At 41.9% G+C, this 18,288-nt stretch overlaps 2 protein-coding genes across 5 annotated transcripts in view; both read left to right on the top strand.

Annotated features, from left to right (window-relative positions):
- Positions 1 to 18,288, top strand: part of syt14a (synaptotagmin XIVa) — a 33,245-nt gene that overhangs the window by 8,520 nt on the left and 6,437 nt on the right. For all 4 annotated transcript variants that reach the window (XM_028000976.1, XM_028000978.1, XM_028000977.1 and 1 more), the window contains exons 5-7: positions 13,503 to 13,774; positions 13,843 to 14,292; positions 14,652 to 14,841. In XM_028000976.1, the coding sequence (XP_027856777.1) occupies positions 13,503 to 13,774; positions 13,843 to 14,292; positions 14,652 to 14,841 (912 nt within the window). The remainder of the gene's footprint in view (positions 1 to 13,502; positions 13,775 to 13,842; positions 14,293 to 14,651; positions 14,842 to 18,288) is intronic.
- On the top strand, positions 4,183 to 7,537 carry LOC114134375 (titin homolog). Its single transcript, XM_028000970.1, has one exon. The coding sequence runs from the start codon at positions 5,007 to 5,009 to the stop codon at positions 7,074 to 7,076; it is 2,070 nt and encodes a 689-aa protein (XP_027856771.1). The 5' UTR covers positions 4,183 to 5,006; the 3' UTR covers positions 7,077 to 7,537.

The raw sequence follows: 18,288 nt of genomic DNA, 5'->3' as shown, positions 1-18,288 counted from the left end.
CTTCTGGTACCAGGTTCTGTTCACCTCTTTCACTGAGCTGGGACTCCGTCGGCCCTCACAGATTTTTGTGCAATTCTATGGTTCCTGTTAGTGTCTAGAATGTACAGGGTTTGTGTTCCTTCAGTCACTCGCTGTTTTTCTTCATTGTGCTTTGTGTTTGTTTTACGACACATGCACCGGTTCAGCCTGAATATTTGAATCTGCAGCGGTTGCATCCGCTGCATCCGGACTGGTTGAAGAATTTATTCCACACGTATGACCCACCGCTGCATCACATGACCAATCAGCTGGCCGTAGCAGCTATCAAACAGCCACATGTGTAGATCTGAACTTCATGAACCGGTTAATGTCACAATGAACAAACACTGCTAAGGCCTGCAGACGCCTTAAACTCCTCCGTTGTACATAAATCAGACTTTTTGGAGGTTTTATTGCTTTGCTATTTGTCCAGAATGAGGTCTTGCCTCTTTAAGGGTCCCATTTCACTGCTACACATGAGTTTAATCAGGATTTCAGGGAGCCTTTATCCTCTCTCCCTGAATGGCTGGGTTTTATCAGCATGGTGTGTTTCCTGTTAGGTTGCTTGTCTTTGCGGTTTGAATTGGGATGCAAAGGTCCAGTTCAGTATGAGAGTTTTACTTACTGGACCAGAGTTTGGCCCAAATTTCCATGGAAAGCAGACGTTGCTATGAAAACTCAACAAAAAGTGAGAGAAGTGTGTCCACAGAACTTCAGAGCATTTGATTTAAATCTAAGTAATATGCCTGGCTTTTAAAGGAGACCTATTGTACAAAATGAACATTTTGCATGTTTTGGGTTTTTACTGCTTCTAAAAACTCACCAAGCGCTAAAAAAAACAAAAAACACACCCAGCCATTTTTTTGGCAAAATGTTAGTTTGCGTTTGGTCAGCTGGTTTTACCACTGTATGCCATGTACAACGGCTTCTGTTTTGTTGCTGACTTACCATCCAGAAACCACTTGCTGCATTCTGTTGGTTGTGCAGGAGGCACCACATCTGCTTTTCAAAGATGTACAGTTGAATAATTTTGCAGCCATTTAACTGTAAAAAGATCATTCTCCTCCTCCTGCCCCCTGAGCTACGATTTCTGTCAGAAGAAATGCACCAAAAACAACCAAAGAGAGCCAAGAGGTGGGTCTTAATGCTGTCAGTAATCCTCATGAATGAGCTGCTAAATGTGCTAGAGGCAGAGGAACAACTTACCACGACATTGCTGGCCATGCTAACTAGCCTAGCATTCAAGACAGGATCTGCTGTAGAAAGCAAAAGAGGGAGTAAGGATGAGCAGCGCTGCAGGAGATTGTGATTGGCAAGGCTAAGCCCCGCCTCCTGGCTCTGATTGGTTGTTTTTAGTTCTCACTAGAAGAAGGCAGAGGAGCTTAATTTTTTTTAATTATTTTTACAGATTATCTGTCTCATACCTCTCAAATATGTAAAAAAATATTTTTTTCTTAATATTCACAGTGCAGCTTTAAAGTCCGCAGTGTGAACGCAGAATGACTTTGAGCTGAAAATGCAGTGAAGAGGTTTTTGTAGAGCTCAGTTCAAAGAAGCATAGTCGGTCAACTGAAAGACGACTCTGACCTCGGCGTCATCTAAAGTGAAAACATCTTCCCTCTGCCTCGGTTGGCGGCGTCCGCTGTAACAGTAACCTCCCACAGCATCGACGCGTAACGTCCACGCGTCGTTTTCACCCCGCCGGACCCCGACGCGGCTTTGACCAGGCGAGGAATGCGGCGGACTCGGGCCTGGTTAGTTTCTGCTCCCACACACTCTCCTACCGGCCTGACATTGAAACTCTGGAGCTGCTCAAACACAATGTGCACAGGCGGGCGTCTGTTCTCCTGGCATCTCTCTGTCTTTGTGTCCCTTTATGGAAATGTTTGGCAGGGAGGCCGCCGCTTTGTGGCGTCCGTAAGCACAGAGGGTAGCTGTAAAGCACCATCAAGTGGCACATTCATACTCCGAGCCCGAAGAGCATACATACGGGATGGATGGATGACTTCTGCTCCTTCCCACTTCTTGCAGTGTGGAGGAGGTTCAGGGAGGAAGAAAGGCTGTGCTTCAGTCAGCTTTGGGACTTATTAGCACTTGGATATGCTCAGAAAGCTCTCAGCGCCGCGCCACACACCATGTGCTCGACTGGAGTGCCTATAAGCCGTCAATGGGTCCATTGTACCAAAACCTCCTCAGCTTTCCTACAGCTCACCTTTCAAAATTAAGACGATTGCTTCCTGGGTCCTCCGACCTGAACAACAAGCTTCTTCTTTACCAGCGAAGTGTGAAGTTCAGAAGTTTACATACCCTGGCAGAAAGACAAACCCAATGACTTCAATCAGGTTTAAATGTTGTAATTACTAAGTTGTAGTCTGTGACATGAAAAAACTAATATTTACCTCAGAAATTGTATGTCTTTGTTATATTTTTCACCTTGCTGGCCCGATGAAGCAGGTAGATTATAGTGGATTATAATCTATAAACAAAACATAATAAGTCATGGCTAATGTTGCAGGAGTTTCTCAAAACACAAAACGTTTGGTTTCAGCTAAACTCCTCAAACTTTTCATGAACCGTTAGACACAAGATATCTATTGAAACATGCTAACGTGATTAGCTGGTGATCTGCTTGTTCACTAAGCTAGCTAGAGCTAATAAACTGTAGCTAACGCCATTTTCAGGAGGTAACAAATAACAAACACTGAAACATTTCTGCTGATAAAAGTAAAAACGGGAATTAATGGAGAAAAACTATTTATAATAAGAACTACATGGTGCCTTTTAAAAGCTAACGAAAACAAACTGAAAGTACAGATTACAACTTTCTTTGTTTTAACTGACAGCCATCTTGGTAGGCAGTTGCTATGACAACAATAAACAAGCCACAACAATACTAGTACATTACAACTATTACTCATTTACAAGTTTTGAGTCTTAAGCCTGATATTAAAAACGAGGTTTAATCAATCCGACCCAACTCAACAAGATTTAGAAATCAATAGTTATAGTTTTTATCTTTTACTTTGTCATGTTGTTTACATCGATTTATTATACATTTTCTTTCCCACTCTCTTTTTCCTCTGTACAAAAGAAAATAAATGTTTGACTAAACAAGCAAAATTAACTTTCCAAAGTATAGATATTGAAAAAAGTTCTCAGATTATCGTGTGTCAAACTCAAGGCCCGAGGGCCAAATCTGGCCCGCCATAGCTTTTTATGTGATAAGATAAGATAAATCTTTATTGTCATTGTCACAAGAACAACGAAATTTAAAAAGTGCCATCAGTCGGTGCACATGCTTAAAAACAAAAAATAACTGTCTCACAATTCACACACAATGTAAGAAATAACAAATAACTGATTAAAAAAACCCAATAAAGAACAGCCACATTCTCACATCCATCATTCATGATGATTAATGGTTGTTTTTGATTGCATTTAGTTTTGTTATTGCTGTCGGGTAGAAACTGAGACGGTTGGTTCTGGTTCTGGTTGCTCTGTATCTTCTGCCTGAAGGCAGCAGTGTGAACAGAGAAGGTCCGGGGTGAGAAGTGTCCTTTGTGATGTGTTGTGCTTTTCTTAGACAGCGGTCGCTGTGCAGGTCCTCCAGTGAGGGGAGAGGGCAGCCAATGATTTTTTGGGCTGTATTCACAACCCTTTGGAGAGCTTTCCTTTGAGCCGTAGTGCTGCTGTTATACCAGACGCAGATACAGTAGGTCAGTATGCTCTCTATGGAGCACTTGTAGAAGGACACCAGCAGCTTCTCCTTGATGTTGTTCCTCCTGAGAACCCTCAGGAAGTTCAGTCTTTGCTGGGCCTTTTTTATCAGCTCGAAGGTGTTCATGTTCCATGTGAGGCCCTGTTCAATGTGGACCCCCAGGAAACGGAAATCAGCTACCCTCTCCACACATTTTCCCCCAATGGTTAGTGGTGTAATGTCCGTTTTATTCCTCCTGTAATCTATTATGAGTTCTTTTGTCTTTGAGTTGTTGAGGAGCAGATTGTTCTCCCTGCACCACACCAACAGCCGCTCCACCTCTCCCCTGTAGGCGGACTCGTCGCCTCCTGAGATGAGCCCCACCACTGTGGTGTCATCAGCAAACTTGATGATGGTGTTGCTGTGGTGGGCAGAGGTGCAGTCGTATGTGTACAGACAATAGAGCAGGGGGCTCAGCACACAGCCCTGTGGAGAGCCAGTACTAAGGCTGAGGGCAGTGGATGTATGTTTTCCCTCTAGTCTCCAAATTACAGCAATAGGCCCCTCCAGTTTTTCACAAATAACCACAAAATTCACACAAAAACCAACAAATCCCCACATTTTTTCTGAGTTTATCAACATTTTTTGTCAAAATTGTCCAAAAACATTTTGGTTCAAGTGACCGCCGTCTCAGCCTGACCTGATGTCAAGTTATAGTCTATGACCAATAGAGCGATTAATAAAAGGTCACATTTAACATCATTTATTAGCGCAAATATCGTAAAAATTCCTTACAAATATTTCTAAATTAGCGCCACGAAATCTGTGATGTTGATGGCAGAAAACCACAAAAACAATCCTGGATGGACTGATTAGTGTGAAAAGATGTTCAATATGATGTTATTTTAAGGAACACTTTTAACAATTGAATTGGTTTTTATCAATACGATCCGGCGCAACAGGAACTTTATGAACATTCAGATTTTGGCCCAAATGGAAATGAGTTTGATGCCCTGATATTTGATTAAAAACGACTGAATCCTGGACTATTTTGAATGTAAACAAGAATAAAGAGGAAGATATTTGGTGGTGGAATGATGTCACTCCACCAGCAAAGGAAGATTCTGTGATGTCACTGGCGATTCAGTCTGTGATGTCATCAACTGTAGGATTGTATGCAACACAATTCTGCATATTTTTCATTGCTTGCAATATCACTGACCAGTTCAGACGCAAAGCTCTTTCAGGTAGTTTACCAATCGAGGATTTTAGCGATTGTATTTAGGAGAAAATGTCTCATTATACGCCGAGATACCACAGTGGGATGATGGGACCCCACGCGAGAAGGGGAGGCCAGCAAAACCCCCAAGGCAGGTTCCCTCCTGCACACCCGAATGCCTTACACGGGGAAATCCACAGGCTGAGTTACCTTCTGGAAATGGAGAGAGCCGGGAGGTTTGAAGACAACCAGAAACTGTCCCACCTGGAGGCCGAGCTGGAAGAGACCAAACTCCAGTTAAAAAAGCAAAAAGCTCTCAAAGAAACTTTTATCAACCAGGCCAAAGACGCAAAGAGGGAACTTGAGAGGCTAGAGAAGTTCAGTGATCCAGCAGTCCGTAACGCTGCGGTCATTGCTTCCAAGGTTCACAACAACGTGAAGTACATGAAGAAGAAGAACTTGCAACAAGACTTGGAGGAGTTAAAGGTGGCCCACCTCCTCAGCCAGGAAGCATTTGTGGCTGAAATACAGGCTGAGAAGAAGAAAAGTCAGGCCCTCCAAGAAGATCTGGACCAACTCCAGACTTCCCACGAGGAACTGCGCTCTGAGTATGAAGCAGCCGATGCTCTGCTGAGGCAGGAGGCCGAGACACAGAAGCTTTATGAAGCGAGGCTGAGTGAGGAACAACGACTGCTGGAGAACTTGAGAGCTGAGAAGGACGACATGTTTAAAGAAATGTCCCAAAAGATTTCATTCCTGCAAGACGGTGAGAAACTTTTGCAGGACGAATTAAATCTGATCAAACGTTCATACAATGAACTGACCTGCAAATATGAAAGCGAAGTTTCTTTACTAAAGCAAGACGTGGAAAGATATCGGCAGGAGGCGACAGATGAGAAAGACGCCAACATAGAAAGAACGAAGGAAAATATGCAGCTTATCAACAATCTGAGAGCTGAGAAGATGGAGCTCTTTCATAAAATGTCCAGAGAAATCACAGTTCTGCAAAAGAGAGAGAAGCAGATGATAAAACTGGACCAGTTTAACTTCTTCTACGAGGAGCTAAAATGTAAATATGAAAGAGGCATTATGGATATACAGCAGCACCGTGAAAAATACCAGAAGAAGATAAACCAGGAGGAAACTGCTCTTTCAAACAGAGAAAAGAAAGAGAAGGTTATGCATGAAAGAAACAATTCTGAGCTGCAACAACAAGTTGAAAACCTTCAGCTGCAGATAAATCAGGAGCGAAAAGATCATCTGGAGAAATCAGAGGAGGACAAGGAGCATCTAGAGAACCTGAGAGCTGAGAAGGAGGAGCTCTATCAAAACATGTCCAGAGAAATCACAGTTCTGCAAAAGAGAGAGAAGCAGCTGATAAATGAACTGGATCAGGTTCATGTTTCATACGAGGAACAAAAATGTAAATATGAAAGAGACATTATGGATTTACAGCAGCAGGCTGAAACGTACCAGCAGGAGATAAACCAGGAGAGGAAAATTAATCTGGAGAAATCAGAGGAGGACATGGCGCTTCTAGACAATATGAGAGCTGAGTTTGCCGTCCTCCAAGATAAAACAACCACTGAGATTAAATTCCTTCAAGACAAGGAAAGGAGTGTCCAGGCTGAGTTAGAGAAGGTTAACAGTTTGTACCTGGAGTTAAACCGTCTGTATGAAACTGATGTCACTGCATTAAAACAGGAAGCAGCAAAATACCAGCAGGAGAAAAGTTGTACGATAAATGATTTGGACGGAGCAAGAGAGGATGTACTGCTGCCCGACACTCTAACAGCTGAGGAAGAAGATCTCCATCAAAACCACATCCCAGTTTTCCAAGAGGAGAAAGACTCACAGAACCAAGTCGACCTGGTTAAAGTCTTCAGTCCAGAGGTTTCTTCGGAGGAGGAACTCTCAGGAAAAACCTTATCAAGTTGTTCCACGGATCCAGAATCCACAGGAGAGACTGAGATCGCTGGAGAAACCATCCTGGAGGATTTAAACAATCCAGATATTAAAACCCTGCAGGATGGTCAAAAGAAAAAATCAAAATTTTCAATTTGGAAAAAAGTCCGAAACATTCTGCGATTGAAAAAGCCAAAAAAACCCCAAAAGATTGAAGACGATCAAGAACATGTTTAATGTTCTTGATTCAGATATTTAGAGGAGAAAGACGTGAGAGGTCTGTGAACGGGGCGCCATGCCACGCTCCGTCAAGAGGAAATTTAAAAACCATGAAGTTTTTCCCCATCGACTAACTAGAAAATAGATCCCTTCCCGACCCGATTGGAAAAAACGTGGGCAGCACGGTGGTGCAGCGGTTAGCGCTGCATCTTCACAGAGACCATCTGTGTGGAGTTTGCATGGTCTCCCCGTGTTTGCGTGGGTTTTCTCCGGGTGCTCCGGTTTCCCCCCACATCTCCTAAAACATGTAGGTCAGGTCAGTTGGTCACTGTAAATTGCCCCCAAAACACTTTAAGGAACTCCAACCATGTCCAGTATTATTGTTAAACTTGTAAAATGAATTGAATTAGCCGAACGTTAGCCCTTTTCCCTTCGCTGGTTTAGTGGCAGGCGGCTCAGTGCCGCAACTAGGCTCAGTATTTATAACAACGTATTGATTTAAGAATTAAAATTTCTTCTTTTAATAGTAACGATTTCTGTTTATTTTCACTGTACTTGTGCTTTTATGGTTTGTCCTTTAGTTTACCTTTTCTACTCACTTTTTATATTAAATTGCACTGAATTGTAGCTCGTTATTCTGTTTAAATCTGTATTTTAAAGAAGATTAGCAAAAGGATCATGCAGTGGCTTTTTTAGGGCGGCTGTGGCTCGGTGGTAGAGTGGTCGTCTTGTGACCAGAAGGTTGTAAGTTCGATTCCAGCTTCCTGAGCCACATGTTGAGCTGCCCCGGGGCGGGGTACTTAGCGGCAAGTTGCCCCCCGACCTGCATGTGGGTGTACATGTGTGTGGGTGAATGTGACTGTAGTGTGAAGCGCTTTGAGTGGTCAACATGACTAGCAAGGCACGACACAAGTTCAGTCCATTCACCTTTTTTCTTTGATAAATCCTGTTTTTCTTTTTATACCAAACATAAAAAAGCTGATTTAACAGGTTTGGATTCTTCAGGTTCCAGGATGTTAAATTAAGATTAGAGTTAATCTGTACAAAGTATTAGATTATAATTGTTATCATAATTTAATACTCCGGACCATGAAGAAGCTCAAACTTGTTATATCTGGTTTGTTTGTTATAAGGAAAAAACAGGTTTTATCATAAATAAAAGTTACTGTGATCTTTCTGTTAGTCTTTATTTAGAAATACAGATTCAAGATAGTTTAACAAACTTAACAAAAAAGTGCAATTTAACATGAAAAACTGTAGAAAAGGTAAAAAGAAGAACAATCTATGAAAGTATGAAAACAGAGAACTTAATCAGAAATTATTTCCATTACAGGAAGAAATCAATTCTTAGATGAATATTTTGTAATAAATATAAAGCTTTTGTGTTGTTGAGCTTATGTGTTGTCTGCTTGTATAAAAGAGAAGAAAAGGGGCAGGAAATGCCTAATCCAGTTATTTTTTAACCAGCTTTATAGTAAAACTGCAAATTCTGCTGCTGTGCAGCTGGATGTGAACTGCAGGTATAATATGTAGTTGTGCGTTGAGTGAGCGGTGAGAATGATTTATCTTTGTGAGCAAAGAATTATGTGCAGCATTTCCATCTGAACACGCTGCCCAGCGTGGCTCTGTGTCTGCGCTGTAAACTTTATGTCTGTGTTCTTAACATCTGTTAATACAAAACAAGATGGCGAGGGAAGAAACGCAGTTTAACCTAATTTGGTTCTAATTACAAAGACAGGAAATCCACCTGCCACACATACGGCTGAGAGAGAGCGAGACGGGGAGGCCGAACAAAACCAAGCGATTCTTTATGTGGGAGGATGACAAATAACAGAGTCCTGACTGTCCCATCGTCTAATACTTTTAAAAATCATATTTTATAGGAAAGTATATCAATGTGGCAATAAATGGAACAATAATACCAAATACCTTGAATTTTGATCCAAACATAAAAAATGTCACATGGACTGTTTGGCATATGAGAGATTATTTTAAATACTTGACCATTTTCTAATGCATATACTGCAGCATATGACTGTAAAAAATCTTTAAAATTTGGATGTAAACAGAAATGTGCTTATTGAATACAACTTTATTCCTATTTGCATGTATGGACGCATCTAAATACAAGCTGCTCTTTAATATTCTATCAATCAATCAAGTTTATTTGTTTTGCACATTTCAGCAACAAAATGTCAGATTAAAAGGCTTTAAATAATAAAAACACAAAAATATGTTTAATGTACAATTCAAATCTTTACATTTGAATTGAATTGAAACATAAATTAAGTCATAAAAACAACATATAGTCACCAATTGAGAAACCAGAAACAAATATTACATTTTGTCATCATTAAAATCGTCAATACATCCGATAAGTTGGTCCATGGACCTTATAACAGGGCCGCTTTTCATTGGCTGATGCCCATTCTACGTGGCCGTCTCACAAACACACTTAGCTTCCCGTTAGCTAAGTGCAGCATAATGGCAGAACTGATCCAACTTGTACACCTTGTAGCCTGTCTGCTACACAGTCTGACGTTAGCTAAACAGATCAATATGCAACGTGTCTGTATCTGACATACACTAAAGATTTTATTTTAGCAGAAAAGGCTTTGGACTAAACGGTTACTCGTGTTAGCCACGTTAGCACCAAGTACAGCTAGTCAATCAACCATCGCTGTGTTCAGGGAAGCTCTGATTAATAATCGATAAATAAATATCAAGCCTGGAAACTTGATATCGTAACGAACTGAATGTTATGTTTTTAACGTAATCTTTGCTCGTCTTGCGGGACGCAGGCGGTTGCCACGGTAACAGGTGTGCTTAAACTACAGAGAGAGAGAGAGTAAAAAGGTAGGAGTGGTTTTGAGTTGATCACCTGTTCAGGTTATTTTATCTTTGTTTCCCTTTGCTGTGGCTCATTACAGCCGCTGTAGTTTCTAACCGTTGGACTAATTACCTCGTTCGTTTGTGAGTTTACGTCATTCACAACAAACATCAAATAGAACAAATATATTTCATAAAATGTTAACAAACAAATGGCTTCTACCGTGGTAATTATGTGAAATTAAATTAATTATATCCCAACTTCAGAAGATTTGCCTTTACCTTTACAGAGCTCTTTGGTTCCTCCTATCAGTCTGTAGCTTCTCATATTGAGGTCAAAGTTCAGATCTACCACAACTGACTGATACCTGCTGGCCTCAGGTTTGCAACCAGCTTGTGACTGAGAAACCAGTAACTTCCTCCCAGTGGCAGAGTCTCACTGAGGAAGAAACTGCATTAGGTTTTCTATCACTTTAATATTTCTGCTATAACTGATGGATATATAAAATCAGTCAATAGAGTTTAATTTACAATTTTTATGTCTTCGTGTCATGAGAGGTAGATCTCAGCCGGCTGGTGAGAGAAAAAGTAGATCTTGGTCTCATAAAGTTTGGGTTCCCTGATGTAGAGGGTGGAGCGTGTTGGAGGCGTCGCGAGGCTCAAACACCTTGATCTCATCCAACAAGGATGACAAGAACTTGTTAGTTCCTCTGTCCATTTAGCAGCTGACATATTGTGAAAATCCGGTAGAAATGATGCACTAATCAGTCATGTTTACATAGAAACAAAGCGCCGCCAGGCTTTGTTTGTGAGACTTGCAGTCACGTGGGTCGGTTGTGGGCGGAGCTTGGTAAGGTCCATAGAGCAGCTGCTCCACCATCTTTTATCAAACTCCTTTTCTTTTTGTTTCGTCTTTTATCGCTTAAAATGAGCCACAAACTATAACCTCTGCTTCTACATCATCATCCTGTTTGATTATTCTAAATTCATGTTTGGTCTGTTGGGGTTTTACTGGATTTTCTTCTGGAATCGGTTCTGTGGTGTGTTGCTGCTGGACTCACGAACCGACCGAACCTGTTGGACTTTTATCGGCTCTGTGGTCACAGAGGTTTGGAAAATCGGCCCACAATCCTTAAATGGTGTGAACCAGACCTAAAACTCACAAGCTCCTCTCCTCTCGTCTCTCCACTGCCCTAACGCTCTCTGACTCTGGTCGCTATGGTAACGTTTACATATCCCTTCAAAATAAGATACAGATGCGCCACAAAAACGAACATTTTACTTTGGTGAAAACTTTAACTCAGGGTAACGACTAATGGAGCCCTGAGCTTGTTTCTCTGCAACCAGACGGTCCATCTGGGAGAGATGAGAGACAATGAGACCGGAAGTGTTGCTGATGCTCCGGGTTCTTGGTCTCTAGTGGAGAAGCAGCTTGAAGCTTCATTTCCTCATTAACATCCGGTCACCATATCATGCAGAGCTTGGACTGTGGGAATCACCTGCTGGGATAAATCCATCCTCCTGGCTCTTCTCTGGGCCTTTTCCCTTCACAAAGAAACTTTACAAACAATCTGATCCGTTTCTGACTCATTTTGCTGCTTGTGGCTCCATGTTGGCGGCAAGACGGAACCGAGAGAGTCCGGTTAAAGGATTTTCAATATAAAAGATCCTCCAGACTCAAGCAATGCATTAAACGGAAATATTTCATTATTTCTTGCGCGGCCCAGTACCAATTGGTCCATGGACCGGTACCGGTCCGTGGCCCGGTGGTTGGGGAAAACTGTTCTAGCCCATATTCTGTAGCATATCACTGTAGCTTTAGGCTACTTTGAAGCCATTTACTGCCACCCATCGGCAATACGGTGTATTACAAGCTATAATTCATATTCGCTAAAATAACATGGGTTACATAAATATTTAGCTTCTTTGCGAAAAGTTTAGCAAAGAAGCTAAATATTTAAGAATTAAGTTAGTATCTCTCATATCCGTCACAGAACATTGAAATTTAATTCGCAGGATGTCAGTTGATTATTGACTATTAGGAAAGTAACATACTGAGTCCAGATGCGGCATACAGGATTCAGAAACTGTCTGCTAATGTAAAACATTTAGATGTTGTGATTGCAATTTTGCTATTAAATAAGGAATGCAGTTAAGTTGATGCATGAATAAACTTGTTCAATGACAATAAGTCATTAAGTCGTGAACACTGGTGTTAATTAGGTTCTCAGGTATTTACAGCAAACAGGATGGTGTATCGGTCAGGATACAGGAAGGAGGACATGAGACCGAAACCTTCACTGTAGATGTGAGCTGGTTTATTTGTCTTGATGCTCAGAGTTGCCAACAGTCTGTAATAACAAATAAATTGCCTTTAGGCTAATATATTACAGCAATAGAGGTTCAACTAATACAAACTCAAACAAAAATATCTAATAAGAAATAAACTCAGCCATCCACATGTGCATGTAAATCCACAACATACACAAATAACTCAGTTCACGTAAAGGTTACATCATTAGGCAGAAAAACCACCAACAGACTAACAGAAGAGGCTCTGTGGCGCCATCATGTGGCAGATAAAATCCCTACACAATGGCAGCAGCTGGCAGCGCCTGCCTTCATCACTGTATCTGCTGCAATAACTCAGCAATGACAGATGCAGGTAAACCTACGGAGGCTGAGCAGGTTCTCTGAGTTCCCGCCCTCCTGCAGTTTACACAAATAACAAACTGAATCTAGGATTTTAAAAAAGCACGCTAAATGCCATAACTTACTTTGTGTCATCAACTTAACACTCAGAGCATCGCTTCTCAGGACTGCACCAGGAACGCCGCCTCACCTGCTGAGAAGGCAGCAAACCGACCCGGAAGTGTATTAAAATGCTCTCATAGCGTAGCGCAGCGCCAAAACTTCAAAAACTTTTTATTGAAAAATATGAGGGTTTTTTTACACATTGGTGTGTTTCCATTAAGAATTTATTTTTGTAATTCTTATTTGCTCAATTTGATGATATATGGAAACGCAGCTAGCAGCTGATTTTCCATCAAAAACAATTTTATGCACATTTTGAAGCATTGCATTAGAAATGACTGATGAAAATGGCAAAATTCAAAATAACTTTCTCAATGTCACAGAAATGTTTTAAAACTCGCTTGAGGCGGTTTTTGGCTTTTCAGAAAAAATGTTCAAGCGCTAAGAAATTCAGAAAGATGTTAACTGAATAAGTTCTGACATGGCGAACTGCCACATGATGGCGAACATGACCAGTCTGAGCCTGACCAGAGGAACCAAACTCCAGACCTCCAGCTGGGAGGAAGCGGTCTCTCTGCTCCATGCTAGCTGGCAGCCTCTACTTCCTGTTTACCACAGACATGCATAGCGTCAACATCTGATGACATCACACTCTGTGTCGCCTTGTCGAGTCTCTCCAAACCAGCAGATGGAAACACAGAAACGCGCCTAGTTCCCGTTTCCTTTTTGCACCACTCTAATAGTTTGGTTAAAATGTGCAGGGCGGTTGTGTGAAAGGTCCTGGGAGAATGTGCTGTCAGATCTGTTGGTGTTTAGAGGTAAAGCTGTCGTACCTGAGACCACCAAACTCTCCCCAACCAGCCAACTGCATCCAGAGGATGAGGAGAACGCCGCCGCTGGACGAGCTCCAGCCACCTCCCTACCAGGACGAGAACGGCTCTCCCAGGATGTCCTGCACGCTGTCGGACCTGGGCGATGCCAAGTGCGACCTGTCCCAGACCAGCGGCAGCCCTCACCTGTCCTTTGGCAAGTGCCTGAGCGAGGGCAGCGACGGCCAGGAGAGCGAAGGCTACCTGAACAAAGGCTACGAGGAGGACGCCCCCAGCGACAGCACGGCCGTCCTCAGCCCTGAGGTAAACGCCGGCCTTTGATCCGCTGACAGCCTGATGCTCCTTCTGGACCTGAACCTCTCCTCCTCTAGGACACGTCGGCCCGCGGGTCAGCTGCACGCTTCCCAAAAGGCTACGAACCCGATGCCCTCGCCAAGTACGGCACCCTGGATGTGGTGTTTGACTACGACTCGGAGGAGCAGCAGCTGACCGTGACCATCATGGCGGTGACCGACCTGCCCTCCATCAAACGCACAGGGAACTTCTCCTGGCAGGTGCACCTGGTGCTGCTGCCCACCATGAAGCAGAGGGCCAAGACGGGCGTCCAGCGAGGGCCCGGCCCCGTCTTCACCGAGACCTTCCGCTTCAGCCACGTGGAGACGGACATGATCGGCAACTATGCCGTCCGCTTCCGCCTCTACAGCATCCGACGCATGAAGAAGGAGAAGGTGTTCGGAGAAAAGGTCTTCTACCTCACCAAGCTCAACCTGCAGGGCAAAATGTCTGTGCCGGTCATCCTGGATCCATGCTGCAGTCTCCCGGTAAGACGCACCACCGCACACCCCCACCCCCACCCCCTGCTTTCATTAACTGCTCTTTACTTCACCTGTTGGTTCCACTGATCCAAGATCTCTGGTTCAACAGACTCCAGTTTCAATGAAACAATCCGGTCCGCTGTAGTCCGACTCCGGCCCGTTTCTCTAGAAAGTCTGGTTCGGTTGTTCTCAGAGGCTGGTTCATGTTGGGTTTTGTTGGTTACTATGTAGGAACTCCTGAGTTTTCAGGCTGGTTTAGATCCTGAGGGGGAACGTCACACGGCGCTAAAAACCGATGATTGATATTTAGTTTCCCATGGTGGATGACTGGGGGGTTTCCTGATGGTCAGCTGTGGTGTTTTCAGGGCGGGGAGTCCCAGGTCAGCCTGTCTGACCTGACGTGCAGCGACAGCGCCTCGTCCTTCCAGTCCGTCAGTCAGACCTCGGCTCCGGAGATCCTGGTGGGCCTGGTGTACAACGCCACCACCGGCCGCCTCTCCGTGGAAATCATCAAAGGCATCCACTTCAAAAACCTGGCCGCCAACAAGCCACCCAGTAAGTTCCCTGCAGCGCTTGCTTCTGTGTTTGTTGACAGTGCAGCGGCGTTCAGGTTCACAGCCTCCATCAGTGAGACGAACTTCTAAGAAAAGAAAAAAACAGCTCATAAAATAAGACTCAGCAGTTTTACACTCAATCCAGCAGTTTGACCAACAAAAATAAAATCTAAAAACAAGTTTTGTTCTTGAACGACTACATCAGTGCAACAGTTTGGTCTACAAAATAACTAAAAATCTAACAAGCCTTTAGCTCCTCTCTGATAACTCCGGCTCTTTTTCCAGCTCTGCATTCAGTAACTTACCAACCATGAGCCATAAAAACACTAAATCTTTTTCAGCCACAAACATTAAACTAAAATATCCACTGATTGTGTTTCTGCCTCTGCAGCCTGATGCTCCTGCATGGATTCATGGATTCATGGATTCATGGATTCACAACAGACACTGCAGTGATGTACAGCATCAGAATATGAATTAACTAAAGATAAAATAATATGATTTTATCAAACAGAATGAGAATTTAAACAACTTAACAATATTCAGATAGATACATTATTATACATCTCAACTCTATTTACTGTTTAAATCGTTTCTGATAGCAAAACTTTCACTCATTAATTTTTAAACCTCAAACTCTTTTCTTATTGTCTCCTAACCAATAACCTTATAGTGTGGAAATAATGACAAAATATTGAAACGTTGAAAGAAATCAACCTGACATCAGTCTCACCTGTTCTATTATAATTAATATAATTTTATATCCTCACATCCTGAAACTCCACCTGCCTCTAATATTCCTTCTCATAATAAAATAGTTTAGTTTATTTAAAAATTACAACTAGTTAATACATATTTCAATAAACTAAATGAAGATTTCATCAGAGCTTCTTCATCTTCCTTCATCATTCAAGCACTGCATATAATATAATAAAATTATTAATATAGTATAATTAATATAATAAAATATAATATAATAAAATTAATATAATAGAATGGAATTAATATACAATAATACACACGTTAAGTGGTCAGTATGATCAGGTGTTGTGTAGCCGTTGCTCACGTTAAATAATAAAAAGGTTAATTTTTCAGTCTCATTGTGATGAAATTAGATATTGTGGTCAGAGTAACCAACGTTTAGACAAAGTTAGCAGTAAAAGTTTGGACATGTGACAATTCCAGAATTAAAACAGCTTAACCAAAAATATTTTTGTTATATATGTGAAAGTAAAGTGACAGGAAGATTTTAGAAACAGGCGATATTCATGGTAACTCATTTTCTGGCTCCTGCTGCCTCCTCAACACTCTGAGCCGTTCAGAGGAGGCAGGAAGTGCTGTGCTGAAGACGATGTGGTGCGCCTTCAAAATAAAAGCACGTGACTGGAAGATTTCAAAATTCTTCACAACTGTGGTGAAATTATTGGGTGGGACAATGCCACGATCTCCAATATTGGGGGGACACGTTCCCCTCTGCGCCCCGGTTCCTATCCTGCTGGAACATTCTGAGCAGCTGCATCTTGTTCTCCTGGTCTCACAAGATTATTCATCTCATCATTAGCTGAAACATTTCTAACTATAATGGGAATATAAGTTTCTAAAGGGTTTAACACTTTGCATTATATTTGATATTCAAAATATGCAAAACTCACTCAAAGCATGAGTATACTTGATTGTTCCATTTTTATTTTTATTTCGTTTAAAGTCTCACAGCTGTCGTCATCTGGCAGGAGATGAACACGAGAGACTGAGAAATAGTCGTCTTAATGGTTAGCATTAGCTTCCGCTAATTCTTTTAATGGGCTTAGCGGTTTACAGTTAGCGTCAGCTACGTGTTTAGTGACATTAGCAGAGCTAAGATTCTTGTTTAGCTAGTTAGTGGTCGTTAGGTTGGTTAGCTTTGTCCAGCACTGCTGCTGATTTTAGTTCAAACATTTGTTCTCCTTTACAACCGTGGCAGCCATTTTGAAAATGTCCACCAGAAAAAGCACAAAATCAAGAAAAGAAGATTTCTATGGATCAAATATGTAGCTGTGATTTGACACCAACACATTCATCTGACTGGTGGTTTTTGGTGTAAAACTGTCTTTTCTATGACGCGGCCATGTTGAAAAATCACAAGATTATCAGTAAATATGATTTCTATAGGCAAGGCAAGGCAAGTTTATTTATATAGCACTTTAAAACAGTACCACTGACCAAAGTGCTGTACAATCACAAGATTAAACAAATAAAAATCAAAATTAAAACACATCAAAACCAACAATGCAGTGACATAAAACACTCTATATAATACATAAACATACCCAGATAATTACAGAAAAGCAGCATCTCAAACTGAATCAAAGGCCAACCGAAAAAGGTAAGTCTTAAGAGCAGATTTAAAAATTGCTAAAGAGGGGGCCTGTTTTACCAACATAGGTAAAGAATTCCAAAGTTTGGGAGCTGCAACAGCAAACGCCCTGTCTCCTCTCTGCCTCCTGGAAGTCCTCGGCACCTCCAGGTTCATTTGGCTCGCTGATCTAAGAGCTCGAGGAGGACAGTGTATATGTAGCAGCTCAGAGAGATAGGAGGGAGCAAGGCCATTTAAAGATTTAAATACAAATAAAAGAATCTTAAAATGCACTCTGAAATGTACCGGCAGCCAGTGCAGAGAATATAAAATCGGGGTAACATGTTCTCTCTTCCGCGATCCAGTTAAGAGCCGAGCAGCCGCATTCTGGACCAGCTGAAGACGGGACAAAGAAGACTGGCTGACACCCACATATAAGGAGTTACAGTAATCCAGTCGTGTTGTGATAAAAGCATGGATTAATATTTCAAAATAATCCACTGGTACCATATTCCTAATCTTAGCAAGCCGCCTCAAATGGAAAAAGCTCGTTTTCACAACGGCACTGATTTGTTTATCCAACTTAAAATTTGCGTCCATTACAAAGCCCAAATTTGTAACAAATGGCTTTACGTAATGTGATAGCGGACCCAAATCCACAGGAGTGGACTTGCAGGTAGTACCAGGGTCAAAAATAATAACTTCCGTCTTTCTTTCATTAAAATTCAAAAAATTCAGAGCCATCCAAGTTTTTATGTCATCAAGGCACTCCATTAAAATTGGTACTGTATTGACTCCCTTACGATTGAGAGGCACATAAATTTGTGTATCATCCGCATAGCAATGAAAAGCAATATTATGTTTCCTAAATATTGACCCAAGGGGAAGCAAATATAAAGAAAACAAAAGAGGTCCAAGTATCGAGCCCTGCGGTACTCCACACAATAAAGGAGCAGACGATGATCTAAAATCATCTATGTCAACACAGAAAGACCTATCCGTCAAATACGACCTAAGCCACACTAAGACTGTGCCTTTGAGACCTACATAATGCTCTAAACGGGAAAGTAAAACATCATGGTCCACCGTGTCAAAGGCTGCAGTCAAATCTAAAAG

This window comes from Xiphophorus couchianus, chromosome 19 (assembly GCF_001444195.1).
Source record: "Xiphophorus couchianus chromosome 19, X_couchianus-1.0, whole genome shotgun sequence".
In the NCBI taxonomy this organism is placed as follows: domain Eukaryota; kingdom Metazoa; phylum Chordata; class Actinopteri; order Cyprinodontiformes; family Poeciliidae; genus Xiphophorus; species Xiphophorus couchianus.
Note: the sequence above shows the minus strand (reverse complement) of the source record. Positions and strands in the feature narration are given on the sequence as shown.

Excerpts from the sequence above, each read along its gene's own strand:
- LOC114134375 (XM_028000970.1), top strand. The coding sequence starts at position 5,007 with ATGTCTCATTATACGCCGAGATACCACAGTGGGATGATGGGACCCCAC.